This window comes from Lemur catta, chromosome 11 (assembly GCF_020740605.2).
Source record: "Lemur catta isolate mLemCat1 chromosome 11, mLemCat1.pri, whole genome shotgun sequence".
Taxonomy (NCBI): Eukaryota; Metazoa; Chordata; class Mammalia; order Primates; family Lemuridae; genus Lemur; species Lemur catta.
This window is the reverse complement of record NC_059138.1, coordinates 38,869,429-38,887,151: the sequence shown is the minus strand read 5'-3', so window position 1 is coordinate 38,887,151 and position 17,723 is coordinate 38,869,429. Positions and strand designations below refer to the sequence as shown.

At 41.7% G+C, this 17,723-nt stretch overlaps 1 protein-coding gene across 1 annotated transcript in view; it reads left to right on the top strand.

Moving 5' to 3' along the window:
* The window catches only part of LHFPL3 (LHFPL tetraspan subfamily member 3), a 444,944-nt gene extending 427,943 nt beyond the window's left edge, over nt 1-17,001 (top strand). The window contains exon 3 of the mRNA XM_045564639.1: nt 14,689-17,001. Coding sequence (XP_045420595.1) covers nt 14,689-14,717 — 29 coding nt within the window. The 3' untranslated portion in view covers nt 14,718-17,001. The remainder of the gene's footprint in view (nt 1-14,688) is intronic.
* The last annotated feature ends 722 nt before the right edge of the window (nt 17,002-17,723 follow it).

Sequence of the window (17,723 nt, the reverse complement as noted above, 5' to 3'; positions counted from 1 at the left end):
AGGGGAGGAGAAAGGGTAGAGTGGGAGGCGAAAGAGGAGGAAGGGGGAGGGGAAGGAGAACCCTCTCAAATAGCCCACCTCCACAGCACTCAGTGCTAAAGGCTGGTGTAGACGCAGCACGGGCTGATGAAAACCTGACCCAGTCACTGTCGTTTCCGCTTCACCCCAGGGAGGATCACAACTGAGACTTCAAGTTTACTGTATTTAGGTAACTTGTTAATCTGAAGCTGCCCAGTTGATAGAGGAGGGGTAGTAGCCCCCTTGCTCCTCTCTGGGACTCCCAGACCTTTCTCCTCCCTCCCAAGCTGAGTTGGCACAGGGCCCAGTCCTCGGGCTCTCCCCCTGCTCTTTCTACAGTGTTTCTGTGAATCCTCCCAATCTGATGGTTTTAAACACCATCTGTACAACAATCAGATGATTCCCAAATATGTATCTGCAGTCCCAGCCTCTCCCTTGAATTCCAGATCTTTATGTCTAACGGCCTATTCTCTGTCTCCACCTGGATATCTGACTTTTCCCTCAAAAGTTTCTCCCTCAATGTTTCCCATCCCAGTAAATAGCAGCCCCCTCACTGGAATGAACCAAAACCTTGGGAGTCATCGTGAGTTTCTCTTCTCTTTCTCTCTCTTTCTCTCATACACACACACACACACACACACACACACCCCTCATCCACAATGACCAAATCCTACTGACTTTGCCTTAAAAAATGCATCTTGAATCTGAGCCCTCTCCCACCTCTACCACTCCCAGCCTGTCCAAGCCAGTATCACCTCCCATCCAGACCCCTTCATTGCCTCCTAACTGCCCTTCCTGCTTCCACTCTCACCCACTCACAGCCTTTGACAACATAATTCTCATCACCTCCTTCCCCTTTCCCCACACCTCAGTGACTTCCACTGTGTTAAGAATAAATTCAAAATGCCTTGCCATGGCCCAGGAGTCCTGCACCTAGATGGCCCATCTCCTGTCTCCAGCTCCGCTGGCTTCCTGGCCGATACCTCACCTGGAAGGTGGACATCCCCTAGATAACCTCTCCTTCACTTCATTCAGGGAAACTGTCTCCAACCACCTGCCCCAAAACAGCAGCTGTCCTCTTACACTAATTTTTTTTCACAGCACTTATAACTACCAGATGTATTACATGTGTATTTGTTTATTATCTTTCTCTCCATTTCAGTGTGAGCTCTATGATAGCTGGGACTTACTGTCTTTTGTCCATCACCACACCCCACACCTAGAACAGTGCCTGGCACATCATATGTGCTCAATTAGTATTTGTCGATTGAAGAAAGGAAGGAAAACTAAGACAAATTGCAAATGTAAGTAGGGATGACTGCTGACTGGTGGTTCCAAGGTTATATCTAAGGTTTTATTTATTAGGAGAGTTGGAAGAAACAATGAAGCTACTGGTTCCTCTCTATAACCTTCCTTGTGTTGTTTTATGGGAGCTGCTCAAAGATAAGGCATGTCCCTATTTCATTCCAGTAAAGGATCATTTCTGGAGTTCAGGACCTCTTCTTTTCACATATTAAGAAAAAACTCTTCTCTATTGTACATTCTAAATGCTCAAAAATTATGCATTTACAATTACCAAATCACAAACTCAGATTTTACCCATTTACTATACATAAAACAGAGCTAATGAGATTAGGCAATAGGAAGCTTTTCTGTTGTGAAATTATATTAATAGAATCTCCCGTGGGCTAAGCTGCTGTCTCTGAAAGTTAAGCACATTCCAGAAATCACATTAAAATCTCCCAGGCCTCCCTGGATCTCCAGAGTCAAGGGAAGGGAAGACTGATGTGGCTTCACAAAGCAGCCCACTTGCTCTCGACATTGAACTGTGGATTTGAGAGAATCTGCTTTGTAACTTTCATCGTGTGTCCGAAAGGAGAAAAAAATCCATAGTGTTTTCTCTTTTCATGGCAAAACTCATTATGCAGGCTGCCATTCCCCCATAAATGTCACCCACAATGATGGGCATTAGCTCCACAGTGCACAGCGAAGGGCTAAATGATTTCTCTGTAGGAAATTCCTGAAAGGAAAGGAAAATAACTGTCTAATATACAAGAATGTTATCTTAGCTTGGCTTCCCCCATAAGCACACCCTGAAACAAAGACTTAAGTGTAAGTCATTTGTTTAGGAAGAGATTCCAGAAAACACAGGTAGGGGATGAAAAAGTGAGACAGGAAGAGGAAGGCAGTCAATAAAGGGAGTGTCATCAAGCAAGTCACCAATGGGGCGACTGGAGTATAATCCCACTGGAGAACTCTGAGAATCCAGGGGCAAGGGGGGTGACATTTATACATCTATTCTATTAATCATCGAGGACTGCTGGGGTAGGGAATGTTGATTGCCTGCCTGCCAGCCTGCCCCATGGGTAAGCAGAGAGGTCTCTGGTGGCCAGAGAAAGTCCTCTGGCAAAAAGACACAGGGGCTGGCAGTTGAACATTGGCCCAGTGAGCACTGAAATGGGCACAGAAAGGGGCAGAAAACCAACAGCCTCTGCCACAAGTATTGGCTTTTCCAAAAAGCATTTTCTAAGAATGGAAATAAGGTCATCTTGTATATGAGCAAAGTTTAACAAGAGAACTCTGGCATGATTCAGTGAGAACTGAAATCTTGGAAATATGTTTGAAAGCAGTTCATCCTGGTTCAGGTTGAGTGGACTAGATCAATTGGAGGGGTTTTCAGAGCTGGTTTGGGTTTTGTTTGTGACAGCTCGAGAAGTGCGATTCCTAAAAGATTCACTTGAAAAAAGCTTTTCAATGAATGGTCAGGAGGACAACTGAAAAACCAGTAGAGAAAGAACACTAGTCACAAGAGCTGGATGCTAATCCTCCTCCGCTAACTAGCTAGACAACTTGGGCAAATTGCTTCATCTCTCGGGGCCTCAGGGTACTTACTTGCAAAAAGAAAAAAAAAAAAATTGGAACAGTTGATGCCTGTCTTAATCTGCGAGGGCTGCCATAACAAAATACCACATACTTGGCGGCTTAAACACAGAAATTTATTTTCTTACTGTTCTGAAGGCTGGATGTCCAAGATCAAGCTTTGGCAAGTTTGGTTTCTCCTGAGGCCTCTCACTTTGGCTTGTAGATGGCCATCTTCTTGCCATGTCCTCCACGTGGCCTTTTCTCTGTGCACCCATGTACCTGATGTCTCTTCCTCTTCTTATAAAGACACCAGTCATATTGGAGTAGGGCTCCATCCTTAAGATACTATTTTACTTTAATTACCTCCTTAAAGACCTTATCTCCAAATACAGTCACATTGGGGGTTAAGGCTTCAACATTTGGATTTGAGGGGCCACAATTCTGTCCATACAATGCCTAAGCTGCCTTTGAATAAACGCCAGGGGTTTGTTGAGAAGCTGCTATATGTTGGACCCTGATCTGGGTGCTTGAGACACAGAGATTTACCAGAAGGGGACTTTGTCTAAATGAGCCAATCAGACATACCACCATGAATGAGCCCGATTTCATCTGATGTCAGAAGACAAGCAGGGTCAGGCCTGGTTAGTGCTTGGATGGAGGAAGTACTAACTCTGCACTTGAGGAGCTCACTGTCCAAAAGGATACGATGAGCTCTCATAAGGGATGATTTGGAGACCCATAAAAAAGAAGAGAGCAGTTCAGGAAATGCAAGCTGAGATGAAATGTGAAACATCAGGAGTTGTTCACCAGTTAGAAAACTGTAGGAAGGGCATTTCCAGCAGAAGGAACAAAGGCCCAGAGGCAGGACATGGCCGGGTCACATTCAGGAGGCAAGAGTGCAGTATGAGGTGGGGAACCCGAGAGGAGAGGCTGGAGCAGTGAGAGAGGAAGGCCACAGAAGACCTTGCGGACTGTGCTAAGCACCTGGACATATTCAGGAGCAAAGTGTCACCTCCAAAAGGTTTTAAGCTGAAGAACAATCTGTTCACTTTTGCATTTTAGAAAGCCTAAAATTCTGCAATGTAGCCTGCCTCTGGCTCTCCATTATTGCCGCGTCATTTGTGGTTACCCAGTGTCAGCCAGTCATGATACATGGCACAGCTACTAATGCCTTAACTCCTGGTTACTTCTCTCAGGGCTGTTGGGGTGAGGAAATGTTCATTATATCTTGGCTATAAATTGCCTTCTGGTCTCTGCAGTCCACTTCCCTTTGGTCTAGAGAGGAAGCATACATCACACTTGAATGTCTTGTTGCATTACAACAAATACCCACACGGGTAATTAGGACCAGGACTATTAAATTTGTGGTAATAAAGGCATATGTAGCCTCGTGATCCTGAACTCTCTGCCTGCTAAAGATTCACTCAAGACCATAGGTCCACACACTGCAAACAAAAGCCTCACAGCTTCCTGGAGGAGAGAGTGTGCTTATGGTTTTAAAAACCTGTACCTTACCATGATATCACTGAAGCTGTAGAGCAGTTAGAAAGAAGAAAGGGGAGCAGCAGTTGGGTTTTTATAGATAATTATTAATAATCCACCTATTAATAACACTGATTTTAGTGCTTTTTGAGAAATTTTCAAAAAACAGTCTATTTCCTGTTGTAAATTCTCTGCTAGAGGAGAATAGGCGTTACATAAAGCAATTAGATGCACAAACACAGAAATACCAATATACAATGTTCAAGTAAAATAATTAATAACAAAATCTTCTCCCAACCCAGAAAACCTTTTCAGGTTTATTACTGAATAAGAATTAAACCAGAATGGGATGCACATCGCAGTCAATTTGCTAAGATATTGTAAAGACAGAAAGAAATCTCACCCTTTTACGTAGCCAAGCAGATACAACTCATTACATACAAGTTCTCAGGATAAATAATAACTAGTCCTCAAGTAACAAGATTTGGCAGCACCATTTATTACACACACAGCATCCTAAATTCACCTGGTAATTGAGGGTGACCATCTGTGTTAGTTAACTGGTTTTATACAGGTCAGGCATGGTGGGTCACACCACACTTTGGGAGGCAGAGGTGGGAGGTCTGCTTGAGGCCGGGACTTTGAGACCAGCCTAGACAACATCGCGAGACCCCATCTCTACAAAAAAATAAGAAAAATTAGCCAGGTGCAGTAGTGTGCTATAGTCCCAGCTACTCTGGAGGCTGATTCAGGAGGATCAACTTGAGCCCAGGAGTTCAAGGCTGCAGTGAGCTAGGATTGTGCCACTGCACTCCAGCCTGGGTGACAGAGCAAGACCCTGTCTCAAAAAAAAAAAAAAGGTTTTATATTAAATACAAAGGAAACATAAACTTCTCCTGTCTTTATGACATAAGGTAGTTTCCAAAGTTAGCCTCCTACCTTCACACAGAGACTGAGAGAGAGGAGAACTATCTCCCTTGGTGTTTACATTTCAAAGAGATGGCTCCCAGGGCTTCAGAAAGACATTCCTGGGTCATAAAGCTGGCAAGAGCCTTATTTAGCTTTTTAAAAGATTTGCACATATTTCAGTTTAACAAAGGAACAGCTTTCTAAGCTAACCTTCAGAATATGTTATTAGAACATGTTTCTTTCTCCTAATAGGCCAAGCAGAGAAACCCAGCAAGAAAAGGCAAATGTAAACATGCTTTCTTTAAGGCACTTCATAAACTGGGTATTTTTTTTTCTCAGTGAGTGGAAGAGTTTGGCAGAGAAAAACATTTGCAAGCAAACATTGAGAATATGTTATTTTAGAACATGTCTCCTTCATTGGCACATTACACAGGTTACATATACAGCTATGACAGGCAAATGGATGCGTGCTTTCTTCCAGATGCATCATAAGCTGTTTTGTTTCAGTGAAGAAGTGTTTAACAAAGAGACACCTTTCTAAGCTAACCTTTAGACTATGTTATTAGTGTTTTTTTTTAAATAAAAACATTTACACACGTTTCAAAGTGACAGAGAAAGAACTTACAAGTTTTCTAAAGTAAATGCTCTAGTCTCTCTCTTTATTTTCAACAAGGAGAATTAAGCCTCTTATGTTTAATTTTTATTTGGCCTTGTAGCATCAAGGTAAAAATCCAACCCCAAACAATATTAATAATAATCATGCTAACAACAGGAGTAGTTAACATATTATCATGCTTGCTATGTGTGTTAACTTATTTAATGCTCACAACAGCTCTGTGAGGGAGGCTGGTCTTATCCCCATTTACACATGAGGAAACTGGGTCCAATAACGTGCTAAGGACATGGAGCTAGTAAGGGTCAAAGTTGAGCCACACCCGGGTAGTCTGGCCTCACTGTCCCAAATCTGAACCATTGGGCCATGCCATGTCAGGGAAAAGTAAATGCTTACATGATTTGTTGGTTAGTATATAAACATATATTATTTCCAGAATGAGACAGTGCTTGTAACACTATTGTACACTTTTTAAAAATACTGCCAACATGTATTGAGCTCTTTCTATGCACATTTAGTCATAATCACCTTATAGGCATCATTTCAATCAATCTTCAAGACAGCTTTGGGAAGGGGCTACCCCTACCTTTTGAATGGGGAAATTGAGGATATATTAAAGAACTTCTCTAGTGTTACCCAGCCAGTAAGTGGTGGTATTAGGGTTCAAAGCCAGAGAGAATGGTTCTTGAACACACACATTTAACCACTGAACTATAAGCCTCCAAGAAAATCAGGAAACTTATATTATCAAAGAAGGACAATTGACTCTCAAGATGGTGTTTGGAAAAGGAGAGAAAGCCCATGAGGCAGACCTTGTTGAGAGAGAGTACCTCTGGCAGGAGGAGAATTTACAGACAGCATCAAGGAACAGGGAAATGATGCAAAGTTGGTCGTCTTTCCCACACAGGAGGGAGAGGGAGCTTAGAGGAGGGTGTGTGAGGCTGAATATTCAATGGCAACAGACAGAAATGAATTTATTATATTGAGAAGCCAATACCTATTTGGGCTCCAGGATTTGAAATTTCATATGTGGTAATACTCAGTTTGTTTTGCTTTCATTTGTATTGTTTAAGGATTGTCATGACCACATGGTGAAGTGCTAGTGTATGACCTAGCTCATGAAGTAGAAAGGCAAGACAGTTATGAGAAATTTCAGGATAGTGCGTGGCAGTCACTAAAGTAGAGATGGTACATTAAGATTACCACCCAATTTATTAGCTCTCGTGAAATGCACTAAGAGGCAAAGATGCTACACACTCATCCTGCCTGCTGGGGACCTGACTTTGGGGCTTCAGTAGTGAAAGCCTTTCGCCCTATGTAAAATATGGAATGGCTTCGTGTTAAAACTGGACAATGAATATTATTAGGATTTATAAATCAGCAGCAATGTTCTATTCTTAATGTGCCTGGGTGAGGCCTACCAAGTAATTGTGCCTGGTTTTTTGTTTTTGCTTTTAACAGATTCCATAGTATTCCCTAATGGGGAGGAGAGGGGGAAGAAGAGAAAAAGATTTTCATGAATTACCAATCAAAATTCCTTCTTGTGAATTACTTTCTGAGAAAGGGACACATGAAAAAGTGTTGTGCCTGATGTCAAAGTCTCATTGTCCACTGCACACAAGAATAGCACAAAATTATCAGGGCCCGATTCTTAGGCCATTTTCTGCCCCTTCTCAGCAAAAAAGATCTACAGAAGTAGCCAGAAGAACAATTTTGGCAATTATCCTCCATCCCTCCTGGACTGAAATCAGTATGTTAGACCCAAAGGGAGATAGGAGGAGACAGAGAGGAAAAAAGAGAGACAGCAAGAAAGGCAGAAAAATATAAATGTTTAAAAAAGAGGAAGAAGAGCCTGGGGCAAGAAAAGAGGAAAGAAAATGTACCAGGACTGTCTCAGGTGGCACCTTCTTCACCCATTTCCTAGACGCCTCTCGACATATTCATGCTGGAAAAAAAAAAGTTACTGTTACAACTTAGTTATGAAATCTCCTCCCTCTGTGGCTCAGGAGCAGAGAGCCCCCCCCCCCTTCTCCCTCTGCCCAGCTCTTCATGGAGGGGGAGGGAATCAGAAGCCCCCAAAAGTCCCCACTGAGGTTGCAGGTCACTTAGCATTTCTACCATCTGCTGGAGATTTGCTTTGCCGGGTTTCTCATAGATTCCTGTGCCTGGTTTGGTTTCATTCGTTCATTTGACGAATGATTTTTGGGTACGTGTTGTATACCAAGCTCCTTAGTAGGCTGAGTTGGACATAATCTGCCTCAGGGAGCTCAGTCCAGAGCCTTGTTTCCCCAGGCATGGTACCTGAGCTGCAGCAGCATTATCCAGGAGATTGTTACAAATGCAAGTTCTCAGGTTCTACCCTAGAGCTACCAAACCAACATCTGCATTTTTAACAAGATACCCAGGTGATTCTTATGCCTATCGAAGTTTGAGAAGCACTGACCTGGTGGACTATTATTGGTGCAGAGAGGGAGATGCTATTCTATTTCTTACCTCCTCCATTTGTTCAGCAAGTATTTAAATCATCGCCTGTCCCACGGATCAGGCACTGAGCTAGCTGGAAGGTGCGGTGGCAAGACAAGGGAGGGCCTGATGGCACAGAGCTCACATTCTGGTGGGGGAGAACAGAAAAGCATGCACTAGTGCAGATCACAAGTAGCAGTATGAAGCAAATAAGTGGCAATGTGACAGAACCAAAATGAACTGTGATACATAGGGTAGTGGGGGTCTTTGAGAGTGAATTGTTTCCATTTTGTATCTTGTATAAACAGTCACTGGTCCTACCTGAAAAGACCCAAAGATTGACAGTACTTTTCCTTTCCTCTCTCCCCAGTCCCCATCCCCTGCCTTAGCACCTGCACTGAAACTGTAGATGCCACCAAGCAGTTACAGTCACCTGCCTAGCTCAGGCCTGCTGAGAAACCTGGGCTGTGAGCAACCAAGAATTTAGATGCAAACCAAATTATAACTCCCAGAAAAAAGTACTAGTGTTGCCTTTCTGGGTAGGGTGAGAAGGCATTAGAGAATATATCTAAGGCTCGTAACCAGGGTTTAGCTTCCCATCCAGCTGTCTCAGGCTTCACTGCAGTCAGGGGCCGGACAGTGTGGACTGCTGAGTGGAGGGTGGCATGGAAGTAAAGATCAGCAAAGGGAATATACCCAAGTTTTCACCAGTCCACTAGCCAATTACAAATAAACCACCACAACAAATTTATTTATAAAGCTACAATCATCTATAAAGCTAATGCTGATCAATCTACAACCATAGTTAGTGTTAAACCTTAATTCAGCCCAAAATTATATTGTGAGCATGTGTTTATGTTCAGCACAGATTCAAATCCCTTACTGTTAGACCACTTGAAGGACAAACCAATGATTGCCCAGAGAACATGGATAGACCAGAGGTTGAGAGTTCAGACATTTCTCCTCTAGAAGTTGTGTGTGAGGCAGAAAATGATGAGTCAGTGATGGTGGCTCTCTTTTTGACCTGTGAGCATTGTACCAACTGTCCAACTGCACTTGTCATTACAGTATATTTAATATAGCAAATCTACACCACTATCAGAGAGAAGGGCATTTGTCCACTATTCCAGTTATCTATTGCTGTGTAACAAACGATCCCAAAACTTAGTGGCTTAAAACAGCAACCGGGCTGGGGACAGTGGCTCATGCCTATAATTCCAGCACTTTGGAAGGCCAAGGCAGAAGGATCACTTGAGGCCAAGAGTTCCAGACCAGCCTGAGCAACATAACAAGACCCCATCTCTACAAAAAAATGTAAAAGTTAGCCAAGCATGCAGGGGGATGTGCCTGTAGTCCCAGCTACTTAGGAGGCTGAGGCAAGAGGATTACTTGAGCCCAGGAGTTTGAGGTTGCTGTGAACTGTGATGACACCACTACACTCTACCCAGGGTGACAGAGTGAGACTCTGTCTCAAAAAAAAAAAAAAAAAAAAAAAAATTATTTAAAAATAGAACTACCAGCCGGGTGCGGTGGCTCATGCCTGTAATCCTAGCACTCTGGGAGGCCAAGGCGGGTGGATCACTTGAGCTCAGGAGTTCGAGACCAGCCTGAGCAACAGCGAGACCCTGTCTCTACTAAAAATAGAAAGAAATTATATGGCAAACTAAAAATCTATATAGAAAAAATTAGCCGGGCATGGTGGCGCATGCCTGTAGTCCCAGCTACTCGGGAGGCTGAGGCAGTAGGATCGCTTAAGCCCAGGAGTCTGAGGTTGCTGTGAGCTAGGCTGATGCCACGGCACTCATTCTAGCCTGGGCAACAAAGCGAGACTCTGTCTCAAAAAAAAAAAAAAAAAATAGAACTACCATACAATGCAGCAATCCCACTTCTGGGTATACCGTATATCCAAAAGAATTGAAAACTGGTCTCAAAGATATTTTCACGTCCATGTTGACTGCGGCACTATTCTTAAGAGCCAAGAGATAGAAGCAACCTGAATGTCTATCAGTAGATAAATGTATAAACAAAATGTGGTACATATGTACAGTGGAATATTATTTAACCATAAAAAATAGGGAAATCCTGTCACATGCTACAACATGAGTGAACCTTAAGGACATTAGGCTAAGTGAAATAGGCCAGTCACAAAAAGTAAATACTTTATGATTCCACTAATATGAGGTACCTAAAGTGGTTAAATTCATAGAACAGAAAGTAGAATAGTGGTTACCAGAGGCTAGAAGAAGGGGAGATCGGGAATTATTGTTCAATGGGTATAGAATTTCAGTTTTGCAAGAGAAAAAAGTTCTGGAAATCTGTTTCACAACAATGGGAATATACTTAACATTACTGAATGGTACACTTAAATTGGTTAAGACGGTAAGTTTTATGTTTTGTGTTTTTTACCACAAAAGAAAGGACAGAAAGAGAGAAGAGAGAGAGAGATGGAAGGAAGGAAGGAAAGAAGGAAGGAAGGGAAGGAGGGGAAGAAAAGGAAAAGGAAAGAGAAGGAAAGGGAAGAAAGAAACTGTCAGGACTCATAAAGCCCAGACTCAAAGGGAAGGGAATGTAGACCCCACCTCTCAGTGGGAGGAATGTCAGAGAATCTTGGCCATCTTTAATCTGCCACACCCCCTGTGGGGCACATCATGGGAGAGCACCCAAGAACATAGATGGTGAGACATTCTTTCTAGGGGCCTGTGTTCCCGCCTCCCAGAGATGAAGGGTGTCAGAAGTCCCTATTAGGGGTGGGTGCATTTTGAAACAATAGAATGGGAGAAAATGACAAAGCTTGTTCAGCCAATGACAAAAAGAGGCCTGGAATTCCTCCCTTACTCATTTTCACAACAAAGATTCAGCTAGCCCTGCTGCCAAAGCCTGGCTGCTCCCATCAAGCGTTTTTCTCACTCAGACAGCGCCTGCCCCCCAGCTAGCCCGACTGTGGGGGCTCCAGACCCTGGTTGAATAGGTCAGATAGGAACAATCAGCAGAAACCCGCCACAGGAGAGCTTCCAGCGTCTGTAAACACTTAGAAAATTCAACAAAGTAGCATTTAGGTAGTCTGGACAATGCAGCCATTATAAATGCTGCTCTCATGAGCAGTGATTCAGATGACAGCTTCGAAAAAGGATTTGCAAAGGGCCCCTTGGAAATGGAACATGGGCAACTCAGAGCCCATGACATGTTACAAGGACAAACCCGACTGAACAAAGATCCAAAGCAGCATTGAAGGACTTTTTTATTCATTCCTGCACTGTACAAATCTGGGAGAATGTGACATCTTTTAAATTGCCTCTCCTGATAGGCAACATCCATGGTACATGGGAAATGTTAGCAAAAGTTTTTAAAAGAGCAGAATGTTTCACAAGGCAGCAATTACAACCACACTGATGCTTCCACCAAATCCTGGAAACTGTCCTGGTGTCTCACAGTCTTAAGACCGAAGGAGTGACAGCCACATCTGAAGAGGAAAACCTTGCCTTTTTTCCCTTCCACCTGCTCTCTTCACAAATCTATTTGAAGAGCCAGCCCTTGCCAAGTCTTCAGGTGGAAAACCCTTCACTGTGCCTGCCATCTAAGTAATTGTAACAGCATTCTAATTTTACTCCCCTGGCAAAGTGTTTTCCTGATATTCTGCAGGGAGTGTTTGTGCTCTGATCACCACTGGAACAAATATCCCTGTTATTTTCTGCAGAATTCTCATACGCACTGGGGTTTCTGTTGCATAATGGTGTCATGGGAAGAAAAAATATGCACTGGTAGCAGCATCTATGTAACTCAAACCCCAGCAAATATTCCCGGTAGGCTTCATGATGAGCAGCCTGCATGCATGGGCAAGGCCGGGGCTGGGGTGAGGCAGGTGCCTAGTATGCAAAATGTAAGGAAGCGCTCACCCTATGCTTGCATGAGCCTATCAGCCTCCTTAAATTCTGCACCCTAGATACCTCACTTGCCTCACTCTAGTCCAGGCCTGGCTCGCTGGCTTCATGCTTTCATTTCCCCATTCATTCCTCAACTCCCTGCCCACCACTGATACTACGGGTGGGAAGCATAGATAGACCCAGTATTGACAATAGTCAACAAAGAAGAGAGTTTTAAGAATTGACTAGTCAACAGTGAGATTATAATGAGGGATCCAATGAGAGATTTGGCCGTACAGAGGCCAGGGCTGACCCAAGACCAGAGGAGATCCAAGAATCATTGTTGATGAATGGCCCGTCCTGGTCAGGCCCTGGGTGTGCACCTGGATGGTGCAGTGGAAAGAGGAGCCCTGTGAGAATCACCTCAGAGGTTTCCTTCCTACAAGAAGGCTTAGGGTTCTCCAGGGAGATGTCCACCGTGCAGGAAGCTCCCTTCTCCTCCTCCTAGCTGTGGGTGTCACTGCTCTGGGCTCTTCTCTAAAGCCCTTCCAACACCCATTGCTTCCTTCCTAGCCCTCTGGGAATGAGTCTCACACTCCCTGGGATGCAGCATTAGGTGCATGTTCTTCCTTCTTAGCAATCTCGTGCTTTTCCTTAACCCTGCGATGTTGTAAAGCCAAACCAGGCAGCTCAGAGCTGAGGAGAGAGAAACCAGGAGTCTCAGGTTCCTAGATGCCAACAAATCATGCACACCAATGCAGGATTTTCTATCATGAGATTAGGAGTGTATCTACTTGAGAACCTCAAGAAACTGGGGACTACCCCTCCCCCCTTCCCCTCTGCCACACACACACACAGCCCTGGGGACTTCCATGTCCTCCCCTCTCCTCCATGAGCTGTGCCACTCTTCAGCACCCTCTTCTGTGCCCTCTTTCCTATGTTTACAACCCCTACCTCCGGCTAGCACTTTCCATGATCTTACTGGAAAACCCATTCAACTCTGTTGGTTTTGAATAGAAAGATATTTAGAGAGAAGGAGGCCAGGGTGGTGGAATCATGGACCCCCAAAATCAACTTTGGAGGTGCACCAGCAGGAGCACCTCTACGGCAGCAGAGGAGAGACCACTGATGTCGGTTCAGAACCGCCGATATCGCTGTGCACAATCCATGGATTGCTTATGGTGCTTTTAATAATATCTGAAGAAAGCATTCCCCTCCAGAGGGCTTCTGTCAGCATGACTCGATCTCGGAGAATCATTACAGACTAATCATCATTATAACATCATCATACTTCAATTATCCCCTGCGCAGTCTGGGTACATTAAAGTAACCATGAGTTCCCTTGCTGAGAGAAGTTCATTAAAATCATAATGTGTCTAAGATTTTTTAAAGTGTGTTGGAAAACAAGGGGGAACATACTGAAAACAACAGCAGAATCTTTTGGGGGTTTCTCTAGCACACATTCAGAAACCATAATCTTTTCTTGTGTTTTGTGCTCTGTAATGCAAAACCAAGCAGGCTGTTTCCTTTCAGCCCAAATATGCCACGCCATGACCAGCTAGGTATGTTTACCCATCCTCACATACATGATACCCTTAAGCCCTGGTTAACAGTGCCAAAGTCTACTAAAATCATTCAAAGAGTAGAGTTGATCACACTATTTGTGGTCTAGTTGTGTTGATACAGGCAGTCCCTAACCTGTTGGAGAAAAGGAAAAGCTGTTGAGAATGTGTTTAAAAGAACAAATAGATCTTTGTCTGCAAAGATGTTCATAATTTATAATAACAAAGAAATCAGAAACCTACCTATCTATCCGACAATAGTGAAATAGTTGAGAATGGAGTATTGAGCATGGAGTGGAAAGGAATCAGAATGAAATGGAATATTATGCAGCCGTTAGGAATTGATGCTGATGATATGGACAGCGGAAATGTAGAAAATTGTCTTTAATATAATGTTAAAATGTTAAAAATGTCATCTATTCTGTGATTACAATTATTTAAAATAACTGCACACTTTGGAAGAAAACAGTTGGTGTGTCAAGCTGATTGGATTGCAGGTGATTCATCTTTATAATAATTTCTTGAGTGGCTGTTATAATGTTGAGTGTAAAATAAATAAAACTGGGAAAGAAAAGGAAAACACAGAATTGGGACATTTTTCCATGCTACACAGGAAAGTCGATGATGCTTGGGATCATTCCACGTTCTTCCTTGCTGCTTCTAAGCAGCCTGTAATCTTGACCCAGATGGAGGGAATAGACATATTCTCCGTGCTGGGAAGACTGTGCTGTGTGTTTAATGGAACAGAAATCTCAAACTTTTCAATCTTCTTTGATAACCAATCCAAAGTGCATTTGAACCATTTGTTGGTGTGGTTTTTCTGTGACAAATATTGTGCACAAAAATCTTGCTGACAGAAAATGATGCATTCTTTTCTCTTCCCCTACCTTTCTCTTTCTCTTCCCTCCCTTTTCTGCAGTTCTGCTAAGCCAATATTCTCTAGAATGAGCACAAAACAAATCGAATAACAGCTAAACAAATCGAATAACAGCTTTTATACATCAACATCAAGAAAGAAGACGCTTGAGAGAGATCAGAGTACAGAGATGAATATGGACAAGAGTGAAACATTCACTTGTCAAAGCACCTTCTAAATCTAGATCAGCAGAGATGGGAGTGACTTTCTGGGAAGAGATGCAATCATGGATTAAATGCCAGCTCGTTGGAAACTGTCATTGGATAAGATCATGAAAAAGTCACATTCAGGAAATATTTTAGGGGAGAGGAATATAAATGTGCTGGAATTAACATGTAAAATATATATGTACTGAGGTTTGTAAACTGTCCTTTTTTAATCAAACTGAAAACAAAAAGCTTTAATCTTTCAACAGAATTTTAAGAAAGGCAGTTACGCTAAATTATTCCTATCTCAATAGCCAAGAGGCTGATTAAGCATCATTTATTAAGGAAGCGTCTTAGAAAATGCCTCTGAATGTTTTCACAGGAGCCGTGACCTTTGGTTCTTCATCTCCACCATTCATTCATTTCACTGTGTAATGAGTTACAACCACTCGGTTATTAAGAGATGTAACACTTCAAACTTTTTACCCAGTCTGTGTTCAGTTTAATCTGTCTGTACAAGTTATTACTGAGAAAGTGTTTCTGACATATACTATCACTCCATCAAGGTGTATATTACAGGAAGTACATCTTACATCATAGGTTCCCAAGCAACGTAGATTTCCCTATCTTTCAGGAAATAGCATCAAGGACTCTGAAAAATAAAGAAAGCTCATTTTCACCTTGGATGCTCACATGTAATATATAGGCTACTCTCAAATGAATACTTTTTTCTAATTCTCCTTAGTATATGCATAGGAATTTAATATGCGTTATAAATAAATATCTGAAATATCTCCTTTTTTATATTTCTTTGCCATACATGTTATCAGAAATCTATATCTTTTATTTCCCTTACTGACAGGCACTCATGTTTTTTTTTTAAATCATTCCATTAAACATATTTCTAAATGATAGTAAGTGGTACTAACAAAATAAATAATAATTTAATAGCCTTAGAAATAAATGACTATATACTTATATAGGTCAAAGAAACTCAATAGGAATAAGTTACCCTTTTGTTTACTAATGTTGGTTTCAAAAATACTCGGATTCTTTTTAGTTGGCTGACATCTGGAAGTAGGTACAGCTAACCAGTTGTCTTCAACAAACTTTTGGTCCCAGGCTTCCCCCACCATCACCCTCACCACATATCCTGCCAATATTCAGCAACAGAGAAATATTTAATGTTGAAATAGCCAATTGCCTGAGAATGAACACACCCTAAAATGTACGTGCAAGGGTACTTAGTGGAAGCTAAACCATGTTCTATACCTGAGCAGAAAACAAGAACATATAGAATGCTCTCATTCATAGCTTCAAAATTAAGATCAGATTAGCTTATATCACTAGAACATCAGACGAAGGATAACACAAGAATTGATACAGATCAGGGTTGATTTCACTTATCCTGTCTCTATTAGGACCACACTCCTATTTTAGCCAAATGTATCTGGTACGAGCCATCTTTTCACAAATGGCTAAAAGTGTATTACAGGCATGCTCAAATGAGTAAAACCCAATTCACAGAGATGTGGCTTTTCTAAAGAACCAAATTAAGGGAACATTTAGTATCTGTAACTAAAGTGTTAGCCATTCTGGGGGTTATTTGTGGCTTTAAGTATTAGCTCCCTACTGCATTCATAACACCCTACTTACTAAATTTAATTACACACAACTTTTCAAGAATTCATCTTTTATTTAAAGGGAGGTACCTCTCTACTTTATCTACAGTAAAAACAAAAGGTATCGGCTATCTCTAATCCATGTAAATTACAGATTCCACTGGGAGTCCTACATCACTAATAGTGGTTTTAACAAAAATGAAAAAGTACTTCCTACCCACATGCAAATGGTTTTTAAAAAGTTTTTGCCATCAAACCTAAGTGTAGTTTAGCATACCACAGTGCTCTGACGATGGGTCATTGATGATGTACCATTTGTACATAGGTAATACACATGTAAATCACTAAATGTTAACCAAGTATAAGAAGTATGTTTTTATCTTTTTTAAAAAGCAAAAAATGTGACTCCCTTTCTCATTCTATTCTGTTGTATTGTGTCCAAAAGTTGTGTGTAATTTTTTTAAGGTCCAGGAAATGTAAAGAAATTTGTTGGAATATCTAAATTTCTGTAAAAAATAAAAATAAAAATAAGATTTTGTTACTTAAAAGAATGCTTGCTGATGTGGTACATATTCAGTGTATTCAGTTTCTGTCTTTGTCCAGTGATCCAGTGATGGCTGATGGTTTGATTGAAGTGACTATCTCAGAAAATCTCTTTGATGATATTTCCATAAAATTTGCCAACAGCAGACATTTATTAGCTAGGCAGGACCCTCATGTAGAAGGCAGGATTACCATCTCTAAATCCTCTTCTAGCCAAATATAGATATACCTCAAGCTAATTCTTCATGCACTCAGTGGAATGAAATTGATAACTAAATAAATAGTTGGACTGCTCAAGTAAAACTTAACCTGTAGTATCCAATTGCCCAATCTTCACTTTGCAAATTGAAAACAGCCACCTGTCTGAGGAGACATGAGCAACACTTTTGCAATACTTCATACTGGGAATATGTTGTCTACGTGGGTTCCAACCCTGATCCTTGGTTTATTATATGACTCTGAATAACTCTAAGCCTCAGTGTCCTCATCTGTAAAGTGGATATAAATAATAATACCCAGCCCCACAGCACTGTTGTAAGGATATAAATTAACTTATAGTGTTGTCCTTAACAGGTAGGAGATATTCAATGAATATTAATTCTTTCCTTCCTACTATATGCAAAACAATGAAGGAAGAAAAGGAACATAAAACATAAAGTCTCTGCTCTCAAAATGCTAAAGATAATTACAGTGATATTTTATGAGCAGAGATTGAAAACTCAAATGC